Raw genomic sequence first — 19,551 nt, 5'->3', positions numbered from 1 at the left:
CTGTTAGAGAAACTGGCTACCCAGTTACTGAAATAAATAAGCAGTCTAGAGGCAACAAATGAGAAACTTTATCCAGTCTTGTGCTTGGCAGCAAGACACTCTAGGTCTGTTTTATTTATGCTATTGCTGCCACTTTCTTTTCTTTTTTCTCATCATTTCTTTCTTTGCCCCAGAGCACCAAGCAATAGTTTTACCTACTTTCACTCTAACACTTCCTGGGCTTATGTACAGTGGAATCAGAAAGGCAAGTCAGCTAACAGAGGGCAATGGAGTTTGGAGGCTTGAACTCTCAGCAAAAGAGATCAAATGGGACTAATTTTAGAAGAATTGGTTTTAGGGTAGTTAAATAGAGAGCAATATAAATAAATAGATATGCTAATAATACACTATTACTCTTTGTTTTCATTTATTTTGCCTCAGTATATATTTTTTTCCTTCAGGAAATATCCACAACATCCATTGAGATCTAGAAAATATGCAAGAGTTCTTTACGTCCCACCTCTCTTATTAATGGAGATAGAGAATCATACAATTTTGGGGAAAAGTAGCTAAATGTTATTTTTAGACTAAAAGAAAATAAAACAATGAGTGCTATCAAGATTGTGTTAAAGAGAAACTTCTTATACCTCTGGGAAATACATTATTACAAACCATTTGGGAAGCCATTTAGCAATATGCACCTAGAAGCCTAAAATATTTGTGTCTTTTGACCTAGGAATTCTATTTCTGATAATTTACTGTAAGGAATTAATCATAAATATAGAAAAGCCTTCATAGGCAGTAGAGTTTATCACAATACTAATTTATAATGAAAAAAATGGGAAACAATTTAATGTCCAACTGTAAGGAAATGGTCAAGGAAACCCCAGTCAACCAATTGTTATGTAACCATTGAGAATGTTTACTAGGAGTATAAAATAACATGAAAGATGCTTTTGATATAGTGTTCAGTGGTGAAAAAGGTAATGTAGAGTGTTCCCTATTCAATATGATTACAAATTAGTAAGATATACCTATGCTTGGAAAAAATTAAGTATATTAAAATGTAGGCAGTGATTTATGTTTGGATGATGAAACTTTGATTTTTGTTTTATAGCAGTTTCAAAATTTTCTTTAATGATTATGTACTATTTAGATAGTGGGAAGAAAGAATGAAATCCTTCTACCTTCCCACTAAAAGTATTACTTTCCTTACAGCTTTAAACAGCAGTCGTAAAAGTCAGTCTGCAAGCTTTGGAATAAGACTTGCAAGAGAATATTGTGCAGCATGGATTCTCTACCAGAAGAATTTATTGTGAGGTAAGGTATGGGTTGACAAAAGACCAGCTGCAGTTGTTGCATTTTGAAGACACGACATTGGTCTTTTTCACATAACTTTGGGAAGCTAGTGTGAATGAGATACCCTTATGTTTCAAGACAATTAGCAATTTTGATTAGTGGAGGATGTAAACTGGGTAAAATCTAATTTTAGAAAATTTCTTTAAGGACCACACCCTGGCTAAATAGCTAAGAATTGAAAGATGTACCATAGCTTGCCACACCTGGGCCATTCTCAACAAAGTAATGTTTTATTTATCATTTAACAAGCACTTACATAGACTTACCCTTTGCCAGGCATTGTTTTAAATGCTTTTACAAACATTAACTTATATAAACTTCATAACAACTCAGTGAGGTGGATACTATTATTATTCCCATTTTATAGAAGGTAACCTAAGCGTAACACAGAAGACTACTGAGTTGTTTAACTGGGCCTAGGCTAAATGTCAGTCTGTCCCCTCAAATTAGGGAAAGTTCAGCCTGCTTGTACCTCTCCCATATAATACTAAAGAGTAGGTTAGTATTGGAGATCTCCTTGCCACCTTTCACTATCTCATATAATAAGCAATGTGTTGTTTTACAAGTATTTACTTACCTCCATTGTACGTAGGGAATAAAGACTAAGACAAAATGTATGTACTGAGAGAGAATTATAGTAAGAAGATATATAAAAAGTTATTTTATCTTTAGGCAAAATGCATGCCTAACTGTTATAGTAGAAATGCTGTGGCTATATATAGAAAGGAACAATAATTATTGAGTGGAGTTCAGTGGGTTTCCACAAGGTGACATTTGAACTGAACTTTAAAGGATAAAGGTGGCTTTTGATGGATGTAGAAACAGAGCAGATGGGAGGTCATTTGGCTGAGGAAACAGAAAGAAAAAGTATTTAAGATAAATTCTTGGGGAGGATTTTGACTCCTGGTAAGGAGTTTAGCTTTATTTTGTGCAGAGCCATTGACATTTGAAGAAGAGAAATGAAATTTTACACTGTATTTTGGGAAGACTACCTCTGTTGATAGTGGGAAGGATGACAAGATTTGACAATTGTAATAGCTCAGGAAGTAGTTAATGAAGGCTTGTATGATAGGAATAGTAAATAGTTAGAGAGGAAGGATTTATAGAACTAGTATCAACAGAATTCTTTGACTACTTAAATATGAGAAAAGGGGCAAAAGAGTAGTAGAGTTGGTTTGAAAGTTTCTAATGACCAGAAGGAAATATGTAACATTAGCTAATATGAAGATCACAAAAGGAGACAGGTTTAATGTGTGTTGAGAAAGTAAGAGCGGACAGATAATAAGTTCAGCTTTGGACATGAGCCAGACTGAGGTGTTGCTAAGATATTCTTATGGAGATTGTCGAGTAGGTGGAAGAAAATGTGTAGCTGTAGCATCAAAGAATGATTACGTCTGCAGAAATAGATTTGTGAATCATTAGAATGGGGTGCTATTTGAGTTCATGGAAGTTTGCTCATTTATTTGTTTTTATATTTATTCATTCAATAACTATTTGAGTGCCTACTTTATGTGAAATACTGGGCTAGAGACTTGAATGTAAGGTAGTTCAATAAGAAGGACCTCAATCCTATCTGGGAGTGTTTACTCATGGGCATAAATGAGATTGATTTAAGTAGAAAATGTACTAAGAAAAAAGAGGGCTAAAAATGGAGCATTACTGTATACTATATATATTCAATATTTCAGGTATATTGTTATACCAAAATTTCAGCTTCTCCCAGCAGCAGAATAAAGTACACAGGTGGTAAAAGTATCAGAATAGCAAAAGAAAAATACTAGTCTTGCACTTAGTTTTAGCTTTGCTGCTTTCTAGTGTATGACCTCTCTGGGCATTAATTTACCCATCTACAAAATAAAGTAGCTGCCATATATGACCACTGATGTACCTTCCTGTTCTAATACATGGGGAGCATGGTTTGATAGTGTTAATGTAAGCAGTTCTATATTAAATATTATTAACATAATAGATGAATAAGATGAATGAAAAGAAGAGAGATAGCCAGTGGTACAAACTGAGAAGTGGACAGCTGGAGGGGCTAGGAGAAGAACCAATAGCAGCAAAGGATGTGGAGGTTTTCAAGGAGGGGTGGACTATATGATGGATAATGTTAAGTAATGCAGAAAAGCTAGGTAGAATGAAGAGCTAAGACAAAGCTATTGTAGTAGCAAATACGATTTCATTAGCAACTTTTACTAGAGCAATTTCAGTGTTGGGGAGGCAATACAGATGAGTTAAGTTTTCATATCAAAATTTGTTATGGAACCTATGGAAAATATAGAAGCTCATGTTCCACACGTTTGATTAAGAAGCTCTGAAGTAGAGTTTGGACATCTGGGTATTTCCAGAGCTTCACAGGTGATTTTAATATGCATCTGGGACTGAGAACTACTGGGTTAAGGAGTGAATTATCATGAAATGGAGTTAGCAAGTAGAGTATCCATTTTGACTACCTTTTGTACTCTTAAACATGGAGACGCTTCAGAATACTGCTGCAGTATTTTTCATTCCTTGATAACACAGTTCCTTGTGTTCCTTTTTGGAGTGGAGCTTAGAAGTGTAGGAAAAAGCAGTTAACATGTTTCTCTTTACCATGACATTTTAAAGAGCACTGAGACTCATACTGTGAAATGTTGTTTGTTTGAAACTTTCACCGTGTGGACAATACTGCATTGTTTATGTCTCAGTTTCCCCTGACAAAATCAGCACATAGTAAATGATAAATGATTGTCTGTCAAATGAGTACATAAATATGAAGTAAAATAGGATAATATTTACAAAGTACAATTCTGAATAAGTCAATCAATTGACATAAGTTTCTCATGTCAGTTTTATCTCTGCTAGTGTATAGGATTAAGAAAATTATATAAATCATATATGACCCTATGTTATGGTTCTTCTATTATGAATCCTGTGTCATGGTGCTGTATATAGGCAAAAGCAATTTTATAAATGAATTTTTCAATATAGTAAATAATACTGCATATGTTCACATTTCAAGCCCATGTCAAAAGCAAAACTTGTTATCCCTTTTTATAAAAATAGTTAATAATTTCTAAATATGATATTCTGCCTCAATTTAAAAAGCCATTTTGAAAAACTGGGCAATTGCAATGCCAGGAAACTGGGAAAAAAAAAAAAAAGATCTCTGTAAGATAGACCCTTTCCAGACCTCAGTTATTTTCATAAACACACACAAACACACACACACACACACACACACACACACACGTACACACACAAATCAAAACATCAACCTTTTCAACCTATTTTTTCTTTACATTGAGAAACAGTGCTATAAAGTTATTTTTTCCCATTATTTTGGTCTATTGTGTGTTTGTTAAAGATGAAAAATTCTTTACATCAGCTTTGTATTCTCTCTGCCACTATCCAGTAAGGACATGGAATAATTTCTTTTCTTTAACTTGAGTTCCTAAAGAGATATGGCATCTACCACTATTATCAGTCTTTGGTACATATTGTTTACACTTCTGAAACTTTCAGGCAAAAATTCGCATGTCAGATTCTTTACTATTACAGTTTAATTGTGTTCTTTGTAAGGAGATGCTCTGAATATAATGCTTTTTCATTTAAAATAGGGATCTTCCTGTGGAGGAGCAGGCTAAGGAGGAAACCAAGAATAAGGTAGAAAAATCAACTGATCAACTGGTAAGAGACAATGAAGTCAGTTAACTAATGCTTTATGAGAATAGAATGCTAAATCTAATCAATTTAATTACCTGCTAAAAATTTTCCTACCTTAGTGGTCATCACTAAATCTTTCTTTGATAATTGATATTTGTGTCTCAAAGTTATCATTCTAAACACCAATCCTAACTGTCAGTTAAAATTAGTAGATAATTGAATTGACTTGCCCAGAAACATCCCACAATGCATTGTAAGAAATCTCTTATTTGTCTTTTGAAAGCAAAATTCAAAGTGAACACTATACACATAGAAATAAAACATACACAGAGAATTTTATTTAGTAAGACATTTCATTGAGTTGTTTCTGAAGTTAATTATTTTCTTGTTTTTATCATCTTTACTGTCAGAACCTCCAGTTCTAAATGAATAACTGAATTATACACTAATATAAAGCTTTTATTGCCAGTGACAGTATACTTTATGGTAGATTAAAAAATACAGAGGGCTTCCCTGGTGGCGCGGTGGTTGAGAGTCCGCCTGCCGATGCAGGGGACATGGGTTCATGCCCCGGTACAGGAAGATCCCACATGCCGCGGAGCGGCTGGGCCCATGAGCCATGGCCGCTGAGCCTGAGCGTCCGGACGGGAGAGGCCACAGCAGTGAGAGGCCCGCGTACCGAAAAAAAAAAAAAAATACAGACACATGTTTGTGAATATCACATGTATTTATGTTTAGTGAAGGATGGATGAGAGGTATTTGTTAGGTTCTTGTTAGTGTAATTTTTACTTTCCACATAGTTTTATATAATGATTGATGCCCGTTTGTTAATAAAGGTTATCCAATAACTTAGGAGGAGAAAAATATATAAACATAAAATAACCATAGTATTCACCTGCATGAGGTTATCACTGTAAAAAATTTTGCAGATGAAATACAATATGTTCAATATGTACACTTGGACCGGGGGATTGGATCCAGAAAAGCCATTTCTAGATACAGATTTTGGAATACAGAGGGAAAGGAGGTTGAAACTTTAACGTTAATTTGGCTTAGATTCTAAATCTATTTTGCAAAAATGGATTGAGCATCAAATATTTTGACAACTAAAAAATTAAAATTGTATTTATAATAAGATTATTTAACAAACATGAAGCTTATAGTAGTTCCTGTTGAAAAAATTTTATTCATGCCATAATCTTACTTGTGTATCAATTTGGTAATTAATGTTAGATGATTCTTCAATGACTTGATTACAGAATTGACCTTTAGTTTGAAATATATGCACTATTGACAATGGTCATTCTTTTTTTTTTAAACATCTTTATTGGAGTATAATTACTTTACTATGGTGTGTTAGTTTCTCCTTTATAACAAAGTGAATCAGCTATACATATACATATATCCCCATATCTCTTCCCTCTTGTGTCTCCCTCCCATCCTCCCTATCCCACCCCTCTAGGTGGTCAGAAAGCACCAAGCTGATCTCCCTGTGCTATTTTACATTTGGTAGTGTATAAGTGTCCATGTCACTCTCTCACTTTGTCACAGCTTACCCTTCCCCCTCCCTGTGTCCTCAAGTCCATTCTCTACATCTGCATCTTTATACCTGTCCTGCCCCTAGGACCTTCAGAACTTTTTTTTTTCTTTTAGATTCCATATATATGTGTTAGCATACGGTATTTGTTTTTTTCTTTCTGACTTACTTCACTCTATATGACAGTCTCTAGGTCCATCCACCGCACTACAAATAACTCAGTTTCATTTCTTTTTATGGCTGAGTAATATTCCATTGTACATATGTGCCACATCTTCTTTATCCATTCATCTGTTGATGGACACTTAGGTTGTTTCCATGTCCTATTGTAAATAGAGCTGCAATGAACATTTTGGTACATGACTCTTTTTGAATTATGGTTTTCTCAGGGTATATACCCAGTAGTGGGATTGCTGGATTGTATGGTAGTTCTATTTTTAGTTCTCTAAGGAAACTCCATACTGTTCTCCATAGTGGCTGTATCAATTTACATTCCCACCAACAGTGCGACAATGGTCATTCTTTATAAAGGATTGTTTGGTTATTTTTTAGAAGCTTTTTTTTTTAACTTTTTGAAAAATTTCAAACCTACAGAAAAGTCGCAAGACTACTACAATGAGCACTTATATACTCTTTACTGAGATTTAGCAAACTGTTAACATTTCCTACATTTTTGGATGTAAATATAATGAAGTACCGTAAAATGTAAGATGTGTTTGTTGGGTGTTGTTGGGAATGAAGGACTCTCAATTTAAGACTCAAAACCAGAAGTGGAGAGGAGGAGGAAGAGGAAGAGGAAGTGTAATAGTCCTGCTGTGGACATAATTGTTTCCTAGTTACTTTCCTGGGTAGTTCCAGTTCTGTTAGAAAACAGGCAGTCACAGTTACCACACACCAGTGACTGTTTTGCGTTTTCAGTGACTCTACATGGCCTCTGCAGTAATAACCTGTCTGTTCTCATATACAGAGGTCAGTGGCTACATATTCGTATTCCCAAAGTTTCAGCAGGGTGTAAGGACTGTGGTATCTTGTTAAGGTTTGAAGGAAGGCCGTCATCCACCTGTTCCAGGATCTTTATTCATTTCTATTGCCCATTCGTTCCTCACAATTAATGTTAATAGAAAATCCAGCAAGACTTGACTATATAGCTATCAGTTAACCATTAACTACAGCTTTATTAAGTCTGTAGGATCAGTTCCTGAAGTCCCAAGATTATTACTATTTATTCAGCTCTGATTGAATTGAGATTATATGTAGAATCATTATATTATACTAATTTATTTATAATTTAAAGTATTATAACTATTCATTTTCAAATTGCTGTGTTTAGTAGCTGAAACATTCGTCACATAACGTAAAAAGCACTGTTGGGTATAGTTTTCATATTATTTTGTAGAATGATCTATTTAATATTTTAAACAGCATTTTTTATGCCTTAAATGGACCAATTCAGTACATGTTGTGTTTTTCTCAAGGGCAACCATTTTTTAAGGCTTCACTCACATTTAAGCCTAAAATCATTCATGTTTCCCATCCCACCACCATAAAAAAAAGACATAATTATTTCCATCTTAGAATCTATGCTTTGTTTATAACTTTTAAATTCATGTATGATGGCCTTCCTTAGATTAAAGCTTCTTGAGTTTTAGTCTTAAGCTTTCAGCTATGTTGTAAGTTCCTTGAGAGCAGAGAGACTGTCTTATTCTTATTGTAGTCTGTCAGAGTGATCTACATATAGCATGTAAAGGAACTTTTAAAAAAAAATACTTCCGCTGGTTTTAATATTAGAGTAAATTAGAACATGTATAATTGTGTAAATTTTTAATAATGTCTTCTAGGACAAACAGGAAAAGAACATACCTACTGATCTTGTCCCTGTTAACCTGCTATTAGAAGTGAAGAAGTTATTGAATGCAATTAATACTCTTCCAAAAGGTGTGGTTCCTCACATCAAGAAGTTCTTACAAGAAGATTTTTCCTTCCAAACTATGCAGGTAAGATATAATTTGATATTTGGGGCAGAAGTGTAGGTCTGTGTATATGATACACTGTTTCTTTACTCTCACACTACTGCCATACTGACAGCACTTCTGACACTAGATGTGTGGGTTTAGTCCCACAACAGTCAATTCTCCAACGTTACCTGGGTGTCCTACAAATCAATTCAATTCTGACACTGTCTACCTGGAGTTAGCATCTGATTCCACAAGTTAAGGGCCCAATCCAAGACTGTTCCCACTTCAGATGCCAATCACCAGTCCTAGGTTGCCCCAGTACTTCTGACTGACTGGCTATACATTGGGGTTCCCATGACCCCTGATGAGTGCAGTAATTTGCCAGAACAGCTCACGGAACTCAGGGAAACACGTTGACCATTTTATTACATGATAAATGATATGATTGATAAAGGATACAGCTGAACAATCACAGGAAGATATACATAGGGCAAGGAGGGGTCTCAAGTGCAGGAGCTTCTCTTCTTTTGGAGTTGGGGTACACCACTCTCCTGGCATGTGCATGTGCAAACTGGAAGTTTTCCAAAACCCATACTTTTAGAATTTTTATGGAGATTTCATCATGTAGGCATGATTAGTTATTAGTTCAGTTTCCAGCCTCTCTTCCCTCTTTGGGGTATGGTGCTGAAATTTCCAAGTTTCTAATCACGGCTTGGTCTTTCTGGTGACCAAGCCTCCATCCAGAAGCCCACTGAGAGTCACCTCATTAGAACAAAAGACACTCCTATCATCCAGGAAATTCCAAGGGTTTTAGGAGCTCTGTGTCTGGAACCAAAGTCAAAGACCAAATATTGGCAGGAACTGGGGACAGATCAATATATGTATTTCTTATTATATATGTATTTCCTATTATTTTACAATGACTTTTCTTTTTTCTTTTCTTTTCTTTTCTTTCTTTCTTTCATTCTTTCTTTCTTTTTTCCCTCCCTCCCTCCCTTCCTTCCTTTTTCCTTCCTTCTCCTTCCTTCCTTCCTTCCTTTTTTCCTTTCTTTCCTTTCTTTCTTTACCATAACAGTGCCACTAAGGTCTTGACATCTCCATCTTATATCTTATGAAGGGCTTTGGTTTCAGCTTTGACTCTAGACTTTTATTAATTAAATAAAGCTGATGCTAGCCTTTCAAGGATAATGATAGGAATGTGGGTTAGTAGCTTATAAGCTGTTGACTATAAGATCTAGTGTTTATTCTAATAACTCACAACATGCCACTCTGGGAGAGGAAACTGCTTTCAGTTTTCCTAATTTGTAAAACACATATTTTTCAAAAATGTAAAATATAAGGAAAAATAATAAGGCCTGGATTTTTTAATGAGATAAATATTTTAGAGAATATATTGTCAATTTTCATCTTAGAAATAGCTTTTCTAGATAATAAGTTGTGAAACTTTCAACACAAGATGGGTATCAGTTTGTAAATTAATGGAATTTCCCAAAGTTAAAGAAAATGATCTTCTCTTCTTTGTGACAGTTAATTGGGAGGCGGAGACAGAACACCATAGGTGTCCTGAAAAGGCCACATTTACCTTTTCTGTGAAAGAATATATCATTAATTATTTCCATGAAACAAGTTAATACTATTATGATTAAAAATATAAAAAACTCTAAAAATATCCAAAGACTTTATATACAGCTATAATCTTAAGTGAGGTAATTTACCACAAGTATGAATTCTGGTTTGAAATTGATGGAATAATGCCACTATTTCCCTCTTATCTTTTGGAAATCACTCAGAAACCACAGTAAGAAATAGAAATCAGTAGGCTTTATATATCTAAACAATACCAGTTAGAAGGTAAAAATGAAAGAAAAATATTTTTAATAGTAACAGAAAAGATAAAATACCCAGGAAAACACTTAAGAAATATACAAGATATAAACTAGCATTTCTCACAGTTTTTCCTAAGCCACTTAACGTGAGCCTATCTGACCCCCATACTAGTCCTAAAGAATCAAAATCTCTGGGGGGAGGTCTGGGAATGTGCATTTTAGTAAGTACCCCCAAACACTGATTTTTTTTACACTAAGTTTAGAAATCAATACTTTATATTAAAACAATAAATAAAAATTTCTAAAACTCTATTAAAGGTAAGATACAAAGACCTGAATGGGAAGCAATACATGTAGGAAGACACAATGTGATAGAGAAGTCAATTTTCCTGAAATTAAAATTTACAAATATCATATAATTCCAATAAAAATAACAAAAGTTTTTTTGTTGTTGTTTCTTTTGGTTTGTTTGTTTTTGTTTCTGTTACTAAAAGCTAGTTCTAAAGGGAAATTAAGGGAAGAATAGCTAGGAAAATTATGAAAGAGAAGTGTGGGAGAGAAGGGCTTGGAATTTGCCCACTTTGATATTAAAACTTACTGTGGGGACTTCCCTGGTGGAGCAGTGGTTAAGAATCCACCTGCCACTGCAGGGGACACAGGTTTGAGCCCTAGTCTGGGAAGATCCCACATGCTGCGGAGCAACTAAGACCGTGCACCACAACTACTGAGCCTGTGCTCTAGAGCCCATGAGCCATGACTTCTGAGCCCGCGTGCTGCAACTACTGAAGCCTGCATGCCTAGAGCCCATGCTCCTCAAGAAGAGAAGCCACCGCAGTGAGAAGCCCATGAACCGCAACAAAGAGTATCCCCTGCTCACCACAACTAGAGAAAGCCCGTGCGCAGCAACAAAGACCCAACGCAGCCAAAAATAAATAAATTAAATAAATAAATTAAAAAAGAAACTTACTATGAAGCTCTAATAATTAAAAGATTGTGTTACTTGCTCTTGACTCTAAAGACAAGTGTAGAAAATACAAGAGAAATTCCAGTAGTAGACCCAAATACATTCAGAAATGTTATGCGTAATAACAAAAGTTGGTAATACTAAAGGGGAAGTGGACCAATCAGCAATCCCAGTGGAAGATTTTAACATAGCTCTCTTAATAAGTAATAGAACATGAACACAAAATTAGTAGAGCTGTAGCAAACGATGTAATTGACTTATATATGTGTAATAGTGACAAAATGTGTGTTCCTTTTTTTTTTTTTTTTTTTTGAGAGCAATTGAATAAAAAGCACATATTTATTCAGAGATTTCCCACATACCTAGCTTTGGGGGCAGCCAGTATGTGTGAGAGAATAAGAATAGCCGTGATTATTTATTGTGCTTGCCATGTGCCAGGCATCCTGCACACGTTCAAAAAAAGTGACCCTAGCTACTCTCTGAGTTGGATAGCTATTATTCTTATTTGAAATAGAAGGAAACGGAGGCTAAGAGAGGTCAAGCAACTTGACTACATAGCTGGTGATGGATAAGGTAGGGTGTGTTCTCAACCTGTGCGATCTAATGCCTCCCAAATTGGCCTCTCTCTAGAAGCTTACGTTCTTCTTGTGGAGATCAGACACTTATAATTGAGGCAGTTACAGAATTAGGATCGTAAGAGGCTAACTGTATCATATGTCTCTCTTGCTATGTAAGTATATGCTGTCACCATTTCATACAAGTGTGGGGTTGTGTAATGGCTAAGTATGTATAATCTGGAGTAAGATGCCTGGATTCAAATCTCACTTGGACCTCTTCCCATCTGTGTGATCTTGGACAAGTAGCTTAACCGTTTTGTGCTATAATTTTTTAAATTGTAAATTAAGGGATCATAAATATACCTACCTCATTGTGAGGGATACATAAGAAATGTAAAATGAAACAGTGCCTGGCAAAATGTATTTCCTGCTAGAGGCTTCACAAAGGCAGCAATTTATTTATGCTTTATTCATTTATGTATCTTAAACATCTAGAACAGTGCTTGGTATGAAACAGACGTTCAGTAGTAAGTACATTGTTGAATGAATAAATATATTTCAGTATATAAATGCCAGGGCTTAGTCACATTAGCAGACATAATGAAGTGGTCAGATGCTTGTACATCTATGTAGAACAGTGGTTCTATGTAGTCCACGATTCATGCTGGAAATATCTGGAAGGCCTTTAAATCGACTGGTTCTCAAGCCCCACTGCAGGCAGAGGTTGAACACTGCTGTTGGAGAATCACTGTGAAAGTAACAGCTACAAACGTAGAGTAATACAGGTAGAAAAGGTTGAAGAGTCAACGCCAGTGGTGATTTTCTGAATGACTTTTGACTCTTAGGAAACTAAAGCCAACCTTTGTTTCAATGATAATTATATTCCTGAAAATGTCAATATACGTTAAGATCGTCAAAAAATATTCTGTGTTCATATGTAAAATGAATTAAGATTTAGGCTCAAAAAATTACACAAGGTTTGTTCCTCTACATAACTCTATGGTGGGATATTTGGAATTTGTGTGGGGCGTGAGACGATTTCTTATTGAGTAGACTCTCCTTAGCATGGCAGGCAGCTTGTCTGGGTCAGCCTAGAAGCATTGTGGGCTGCTCTGAATATAGGCTAAGTTAATGCCAATGAATCGGGGGAAAAACACCAACCTGCACCATAAGTAAGATCTTGCTTGAGGTACTTGGGGAGTTAAACCCAAGGTACAGAGTAACTTTTGAGGCAGCTGGTTCCTTTTCTAGAACAAGGAGATGAGTTCACCAATCTTTAATGTGAAAGTTACTTGTTTTACGAGACTTCATGGCTTAGGGGCCCTCCTGACTTGCTGGAGTGTCTGCTCCCAGCAGGCGGGGTCCTCATTCTATTCCCACAGGCAGCATCCCTAGGAGAGGGAGTTGGCGAGATGGAGATGGATTGATTACGGGAGCCACATCAACCTGGAATAAGAGGAGAACCAAACTGAATTGAGGGAAATTTGCAAAATGGATAATTAGAGAGTATCCTGGCTAAATAACCACTTATGTGTTTTCCCATAAATGAAAAAAAGTTTCTCTTTATGAAGAGTACATGCTGCATGTTTCTTTTGATAAATACATTACCAAAATATTAACAGTATCATATGCCCTTTACAAATGTTGTAGCAAATGATTCCATTTTAATGTTGATCACAAAGCCGTTTTGAGTTCTTTCAGGCTTCTCAACACTGGATTCTACCTCTCTTTGCCTTTATCTTTAAAGAGCTGCTTTGAGGGATTTCTGGCTTTCTCGGGAAAGAATATCACTGAAACGCAAGGCCTGGGATAATTCAAATCATCCTAATCAGATTTCTCAACGCTTGATCTAATCAGCAAGCTGTTTTGCTTAGCTTCTTGGTCAAGTTCACTCATTAACTCAGAAAGCATTCATTGAATATAAGCTGTGTCTACCCCTGGGCTAGAACATAATAAGATTAGTAGATGAATTGAGCCCTGTCCTTTAAGAGTTTACAGTCTTACTGAATGAAGTGAAGGTAATAATAGAATGCTATTTAAAGTGTATGACGGCTTTCGTACTTTAAATATGTTCAAGGTCTCTCATGGCAGGTAATTGACATTAACTCTGACTTTGTGCACCTGAAACTTCGTTTTAGAACATTTTCTTTTAATGTCTATTTCACCGTTATTATTATGCTTCTCTTTTTCAAAGACTTTTTTTTTTTTGCCATTATAGTCGTCCTCCGACAAAGTGTTGTAAAATTAATAGAAGGGATCATTGGCATTTCACGGTTTTACTGACTGTGGGTTTGGGAGGATTCTGAGCAGGAGGAAAGAATGATAAGTTGACACCCCATTGATTTTTTTATTGGAACACGTTGCAGCATAACCACCACTCCAACACGCATCGGATTCTACCAGACTCTTAAATGTCGTCTTTTGCAGCCAAGATGAATCCAAATAGAAAAATAATTTATACTAATTTTATTTGAGATCTGAGAAATAATGAAATTGCTTTCTTATTTTGGAACAAAATGTGTATACGTGTATGAATTATTGGAAAGAAAAGAGTTCTCTCCCACGGTTATTTAGAAGAATAGAAAGCTATGATCAGAAGTTACATCCCACCCCCTGTAGTACCTCTATGTATTTTTCCTGTTCTCTTTTTTTTTTTTTTTAACATCTTTATTGGGGTATAATTGCCTTACAATGGTGTGTTAGTTTCTGCTTTATAACAAAGTGAATCAGTTATACATATACATATGTTTCCATATCTCTTCCCTCTTGCATCTTCCTCCCTCCCACCCTCCCTATCCCACCCCTCCAGATGGTCACAAAGAACCGAGCTGATATCCCTGTGCTATGCGGCTGCTTCCCACTAGCTATCTACCTTACGTTTGGTAGTGTATATATGTCCATGCCTCTCTCTCGCTTTGTCATAGCTCACCCTTCCCCCTCCCCATATCCTCAAGTCGTTCTCCAGTAGGTCTGTGTCGTTATTCCTGTCTTACCCCTAGGTTCTTCAAACATTTTTTTTTCTTAAATTCCATACATATGTGTTAGCATACAGTATTTGTCTTTCTCTTTCTGACTTACTTCACTCTGTATGACAGACTCTAGGTCTATCCACCTCATTACAAAGAGCTGATGTTCGTTCCTTTTTATGGCTGAGTAATATTCCATTGTATATATGTGCCAGTCTTCTTTATCCATTCATCCGATGATGGACACTTAGGTTGTTTCCATCTCCGGGCTATTGTAAATAGAGCTGCAATGAACATTTTGCTACATGACTCGTTTTGAATTATGGTTTTCTCAGGGTATATGCCCAGTAGTGGGATTGCTGGGTCATATGGTAGTTCTATTTGTAGTTTTTTTAGGAACCTCCATACTGTTCTCCATAGTGGCTGTACCAATTCACATTCCCACCAGCAGTGCAGGAGTGTTCCTTTCTCTCCACACCCTCTCCAGCATTTATTGTTTGTAGATTTTTTGATGATGGCCATTCTGACTGGTGTGAGATGATATCTCATTGTAGTTTTGATTTGCATTTCCCTGATGATTAATGGGGTTGAGCATTCTTTCATGTGTTTGTTGGCAGTCTGTATATCTTCTTTGGAGAAATGTCTGTTTAGGTCTTCTGCCCATTTTTGGATTGGGTTGTTTGTTTTTCTGTTATTGAGCTGCATGAGCTGCTTGTAAAGTTTGGAAATTAATCCCTTGTTAGTTGCTTCATTTGCAAATATTTTCTCCCATTCTGAGGGTTGTCTTTTGGTCTTATTTATGGTTTCCTTTGCTGTGCAAAAGCTTTGAAGTTTCATTAGGTCCCATTTGTTTATTTTTGTTTTTATTTCCATTTCTCTAGGAGGTGGGTCAAAAAGGGTCTTGCTGTGATTTATGTCATAGAGTGTTCTGCCTATGTTTTCCTCTAAGAGTTTGATAGTTTCTGGCCTTACATTTAGATCATTAATCCATTTTTAGCTTATTTTTGTATATGGTGTTAGGGAGTAATCTAATCTCATACTTTTACATGTACCTGTCCAGTTTTCCCAGCACCACTTATTGAAGAGGCTGTCCTTTCTCCACTGTACATTCCTGCCTCCTTTATCAAAGATAAGGTGTCCATATGTGCGTGGGTTTATCTCTGGGCTTTCTATCCTGTTCCATTGATCTATCTTTCCATTTTTGTGCCAGTACCATACTGATTACTGTAGCTTTATAGTATAGTCTGAAGTGAGGGAGCCTGATTGCTCCAGCTGTGTTTTTCATTCTCAATATTGCTTTGGCTATTCGGGGTCTTTTGTGTTTCCATACAAATTGTGAAATTTTTTGTTCTAGTTCTGTGAAAAATATCAGTGGTAGTTTGATAGGGAATGCATTGAATCTGTAGATTGCTTTGGGTAGTAGAGTCATTTTTACAGTGTTGATTCTTCCAATCCAAGAACATGGTATATCTCTCCATCTATTTGTATCATCTTTAATTTCTTTCATCAGTGTCTTATAATTTTCTGCATACAGGTCTTTTGTCTCCTTAGGTAGGTTTATTCCTAGATATTTTTTTCTTTTTGTTGCAATGGTAAATGGGAGTGTTTTCTTGATTTCACTTTTAGATTTTTCATCATTAGTGTATAGGAATGCAAGAGATTTCTGTGCATTAATTCTGTACCCTGCAACTTTACCAAATTCATTGATTAGCTCTAGTAGTTTTCTGGTAGCATCTTTAGGATTCTCTATGTATAGTATCATGTCATCTGCAAACAGTGACAGCTTTACTTCTTCTTTTCCGATTTGGATTCCTTTTATTTCCTTTTCTTCTCTGATTGCTGTGGCTAAAACTTCCAAAACTATGTTGAATAAGAGTGGTGAGAGTGGGCAACCTTGTCTTGTTCCTGACCTTAGTGGAAATGCTTTCAGTTTTTCGCCATTGAGGATGATGTTGGCTGTGGGCTTGTCATATACGGCCTTTATTATATTGAGGAAAGTTCCCTCTACACCTACTTTCTGCAGGGTTTTTATCATAAATGGGTGTTGAATTTTGTCAAAAGCTTTCTCTGCATCTATTGAGATGATCATATGGTTTTTCTCCTTCAATTTGTTAATATGGTTAATCACATTGATAGATTTGCGTATATTGAAGAATCCTTGCATTCCTGGAATAAACCCCACTTGATCATGGTGTATGATCCTTTTAATGTGCTGTTGGATTCTGTTTGCTAGTATTTTGTTGAGGATTTTTGCATCTATGTTCATCAGTGATATTGGCCTGTAGTTTTCTTTCTTTGTGACATCCTTGTCTGGTTTTGGTATCAAGGTGATGGTGGCCTCGTAAAAGGAATTTGGGAGTGTTCCTCCCTCCGCTATATTTTGGAAGAGTTTGAGAAGGATAGGTGTTAGCTCTTCTCTAAATGTTTGATAGAATTGGCCTGTGAAGCCATCTGGTCCTGGGCTTTTGTTTGTTGGAAGATATTTAATCACAGTCTCAATTTCAGTGCTTGTGATGGGTCTGTTCATATTTTCTATTTCTTCCTGATTCAGTCTTGGCATGTTGTGCATTTCTAAGAATTTGTCCATTGCTTCCAGGTTGTCCATTTTATTGGCATAGAGTTGCTTGTAGTAATCTCTCATGATCCTCTGTACTTCTGCAGTGTCAGTTGTTACTTCTCCTTTTTCATTTCTAATTCTATTGATTTGAGTCTTCTCCCTTTTTTTCTTGATGAGTCTGGCTAATGGTTTATCAATTTTGTTTATCTTCTCAAAGAACCAGCTTTTAGTTTTATTGATCTTTGCTATCATTTCCTTCATTTCTTTTTCATTTACTTCTGATCTGATTTTTATGATTTCTTTCCTTCTGCTAACTCTGGTGGTTTTTTGTTATTCTTTCTCTAATTGCTTTAGGTGCAAGGTTAGGTTGTTTATTCGAAATGTTTCCTGCTTCTTAAGGTGGGCTTGTATTGCTGTAAGCTTCCCTGTTAGAACTGCTTTTGCTGCATCCCATAGGTTTTGGGTCATCGTGTCTCCATTGTCATTTGTTTCTAGGTATTTTTCGATTTCCTCTTTGATTTCTTCAGTGATCACTTCGTTATTAAGTAGTGTATTGTTTAACCTCCATGTGTTTGTATTTTTTACAGATCTTTCCCTGTAATTGATATCTAGTCTTATGGCATTGTGGTCGGAAAAGATACTTGATATAATTTAAATTTTCTTAAATTTGCCAAGGCTTGATTTGTGACCCAAGATATGATCTATCCTGGAGAATGTTCCATGAGCACTTGAGAAAAATGTGTATTCTATTGTTTTTGGATGGAGTGTCCTATAAATATCAATTAAGTCCATCTTGTTTAATGTATCATTTAAAGCTTGTGTTTCCTTATTTATTTTCATTTTGGATGATCTGTCCATTGGTGAAAGTGGGGTGTTAAAGTCCCCTACTATGAATGTGTTACTGTCGATTTCCCCTTTTATGGCTGTTAGTATTTGCCTTGTGTATTGAGGTGCTCCTATGTTGGGTGCATAAATATTTACAATTGTTATATCTTCTTCTTGGATCGATCCCTTGATCATTATGTAGTGTCCTTCTTTGTGTCTTGTAATAGTCTTTATTTTAAAGTCTATTTTGTCTGATATGAGAATTGCTACTCCAGCTTTCTTTTGGGTTCCATTTGCATGGAATATCTTTTTCCATCCCCTTACCTTCAGTCTGTATGTGTCTCTAGGTCTGAAGTGGGTCTCTTGTAGAGAGTATGTATATGGGTCTTGTTTTTGTATCCATTCAGCCAATCTGTGTCTTTTGGTGGGAGCATTTAGTCCATTTACATTTAAAGTAATTATCGATATGTATGTTCCTATTCCCATTTTCTAAATTATTTTGAGTTCGTTATTGTAGGTCTTTTCCGTCTCTTGTGTTTCTTGCCTAGAGAAATTCCTTTAGCATTTGTTGTAAAGCTGGTTTGGTGGTGCTGAACTCTCTCAGCTTTTGCTTGTCTGTAAAGGTTTTAATTTCTCCATCAAATCTGAATGAGATCCTTGCTGGGTAGAGTAATCTTGGTTGCAGGCTTTTCTCCTTCGTCACTTTCAATATGTCCTGCCACTCCTTTCTGGCTTGCAGAGTTTCTGCTGAGAGATCAGCTGTTAACCGTATGGGGATTCCCTTGTGTGTTATTTGTTGTTTTTCCCTTGCTGCTTTTAATATGCTTTCTTTGTATTTAATTTTTGACAGTTTGATTAATATGTGTCTTGGTGTATTTCTCCTTGGATTCATCCTGATGGGACTCTCTGTGCTTCCTGGACTTGATTAACTATTTCCTTTCCCATATTAGGGAAGTTTTCAAGTATAGTCTCTTCAAATATTTTCTCAGTCCCTTTCTTTTTCTCTTCTTCTTCTGGAACCCCTATAATTCGAATGTTGGTGCATTTAATGTTGTCCCAGAGGTCTCTGAGACTGTCCTCAGTTCTTTTCATTCTTTTTTCTTTATTCTGCTCTGCAGTAGTTATTTCCACTATTTTATCTTCCAGGTCACTTATCCGTTCTTCTGCCTCAGTTATTCTGCTATTGATCCCATCTGGAGTATTTTTCATTTCATTTATTGTGTTGTTCATCATTGTTTGTTTCATCTTTAGTTCTTCTAGGTCCTTGTTAAATGTTTCTTGCATTTTGTCTATTCTGTTTCCAAGATTTTGAATCATCTTTACTATCATTATTCTGAATTCTTTTTCAGATAGACTGCCTATTTCCTCTTCATTTGTTAGG

The 19,551-nt window shown here is 35.9% G+C and overlaps 1 protein-coding gene across 1 annotated transcript in view; it reads left to right on the top strand.

Moving 5' to 3' along the window:
• Positions 1 to 1,264: 1,264 nt before the first annotated feature.
• The window catches only part of DZIP3 (DAZ interacting zinc finger protein 3), a 104,188-nt gene continuing 85,901 nt past the window's right edge, over positions 1,265 to 19,551 (top strand). The window contains 3 exon segments of the mRNA XM_007450534.1: positions 1,265 to 1,299; positions 4,938 to 5,007; positions 8,359 to 8,628. Of these exon segments, the coding sequence (XP_007450596.1) occupies positions 1,268 to 1,299; positions 4,938 to 5,007; positions 8,359 to 8,628 (372 nt within the window). The 5' untranslated portion in view covers positions 1,265 to 1,267.

Source organism: Lipotes vexillifer, unplaced genomic scaffold, assembly GCF_000442215.2.
Source record: "Lipotes vexillifer unplaced genomic scaffold, Lipotes_vexillifer_v1.1 scaffold946, whole genome shotgun sequence".
Classification (NCBI taxonomy): Eukaryota; Metazoa; Chordata; class Mammalia; order Artiodactyla; family Lipotidae; genus Lipotes; species Lipotes vexillifer.
This window is presented reverse-complemented; position numbering and strand designations above follow the sequence as displayed.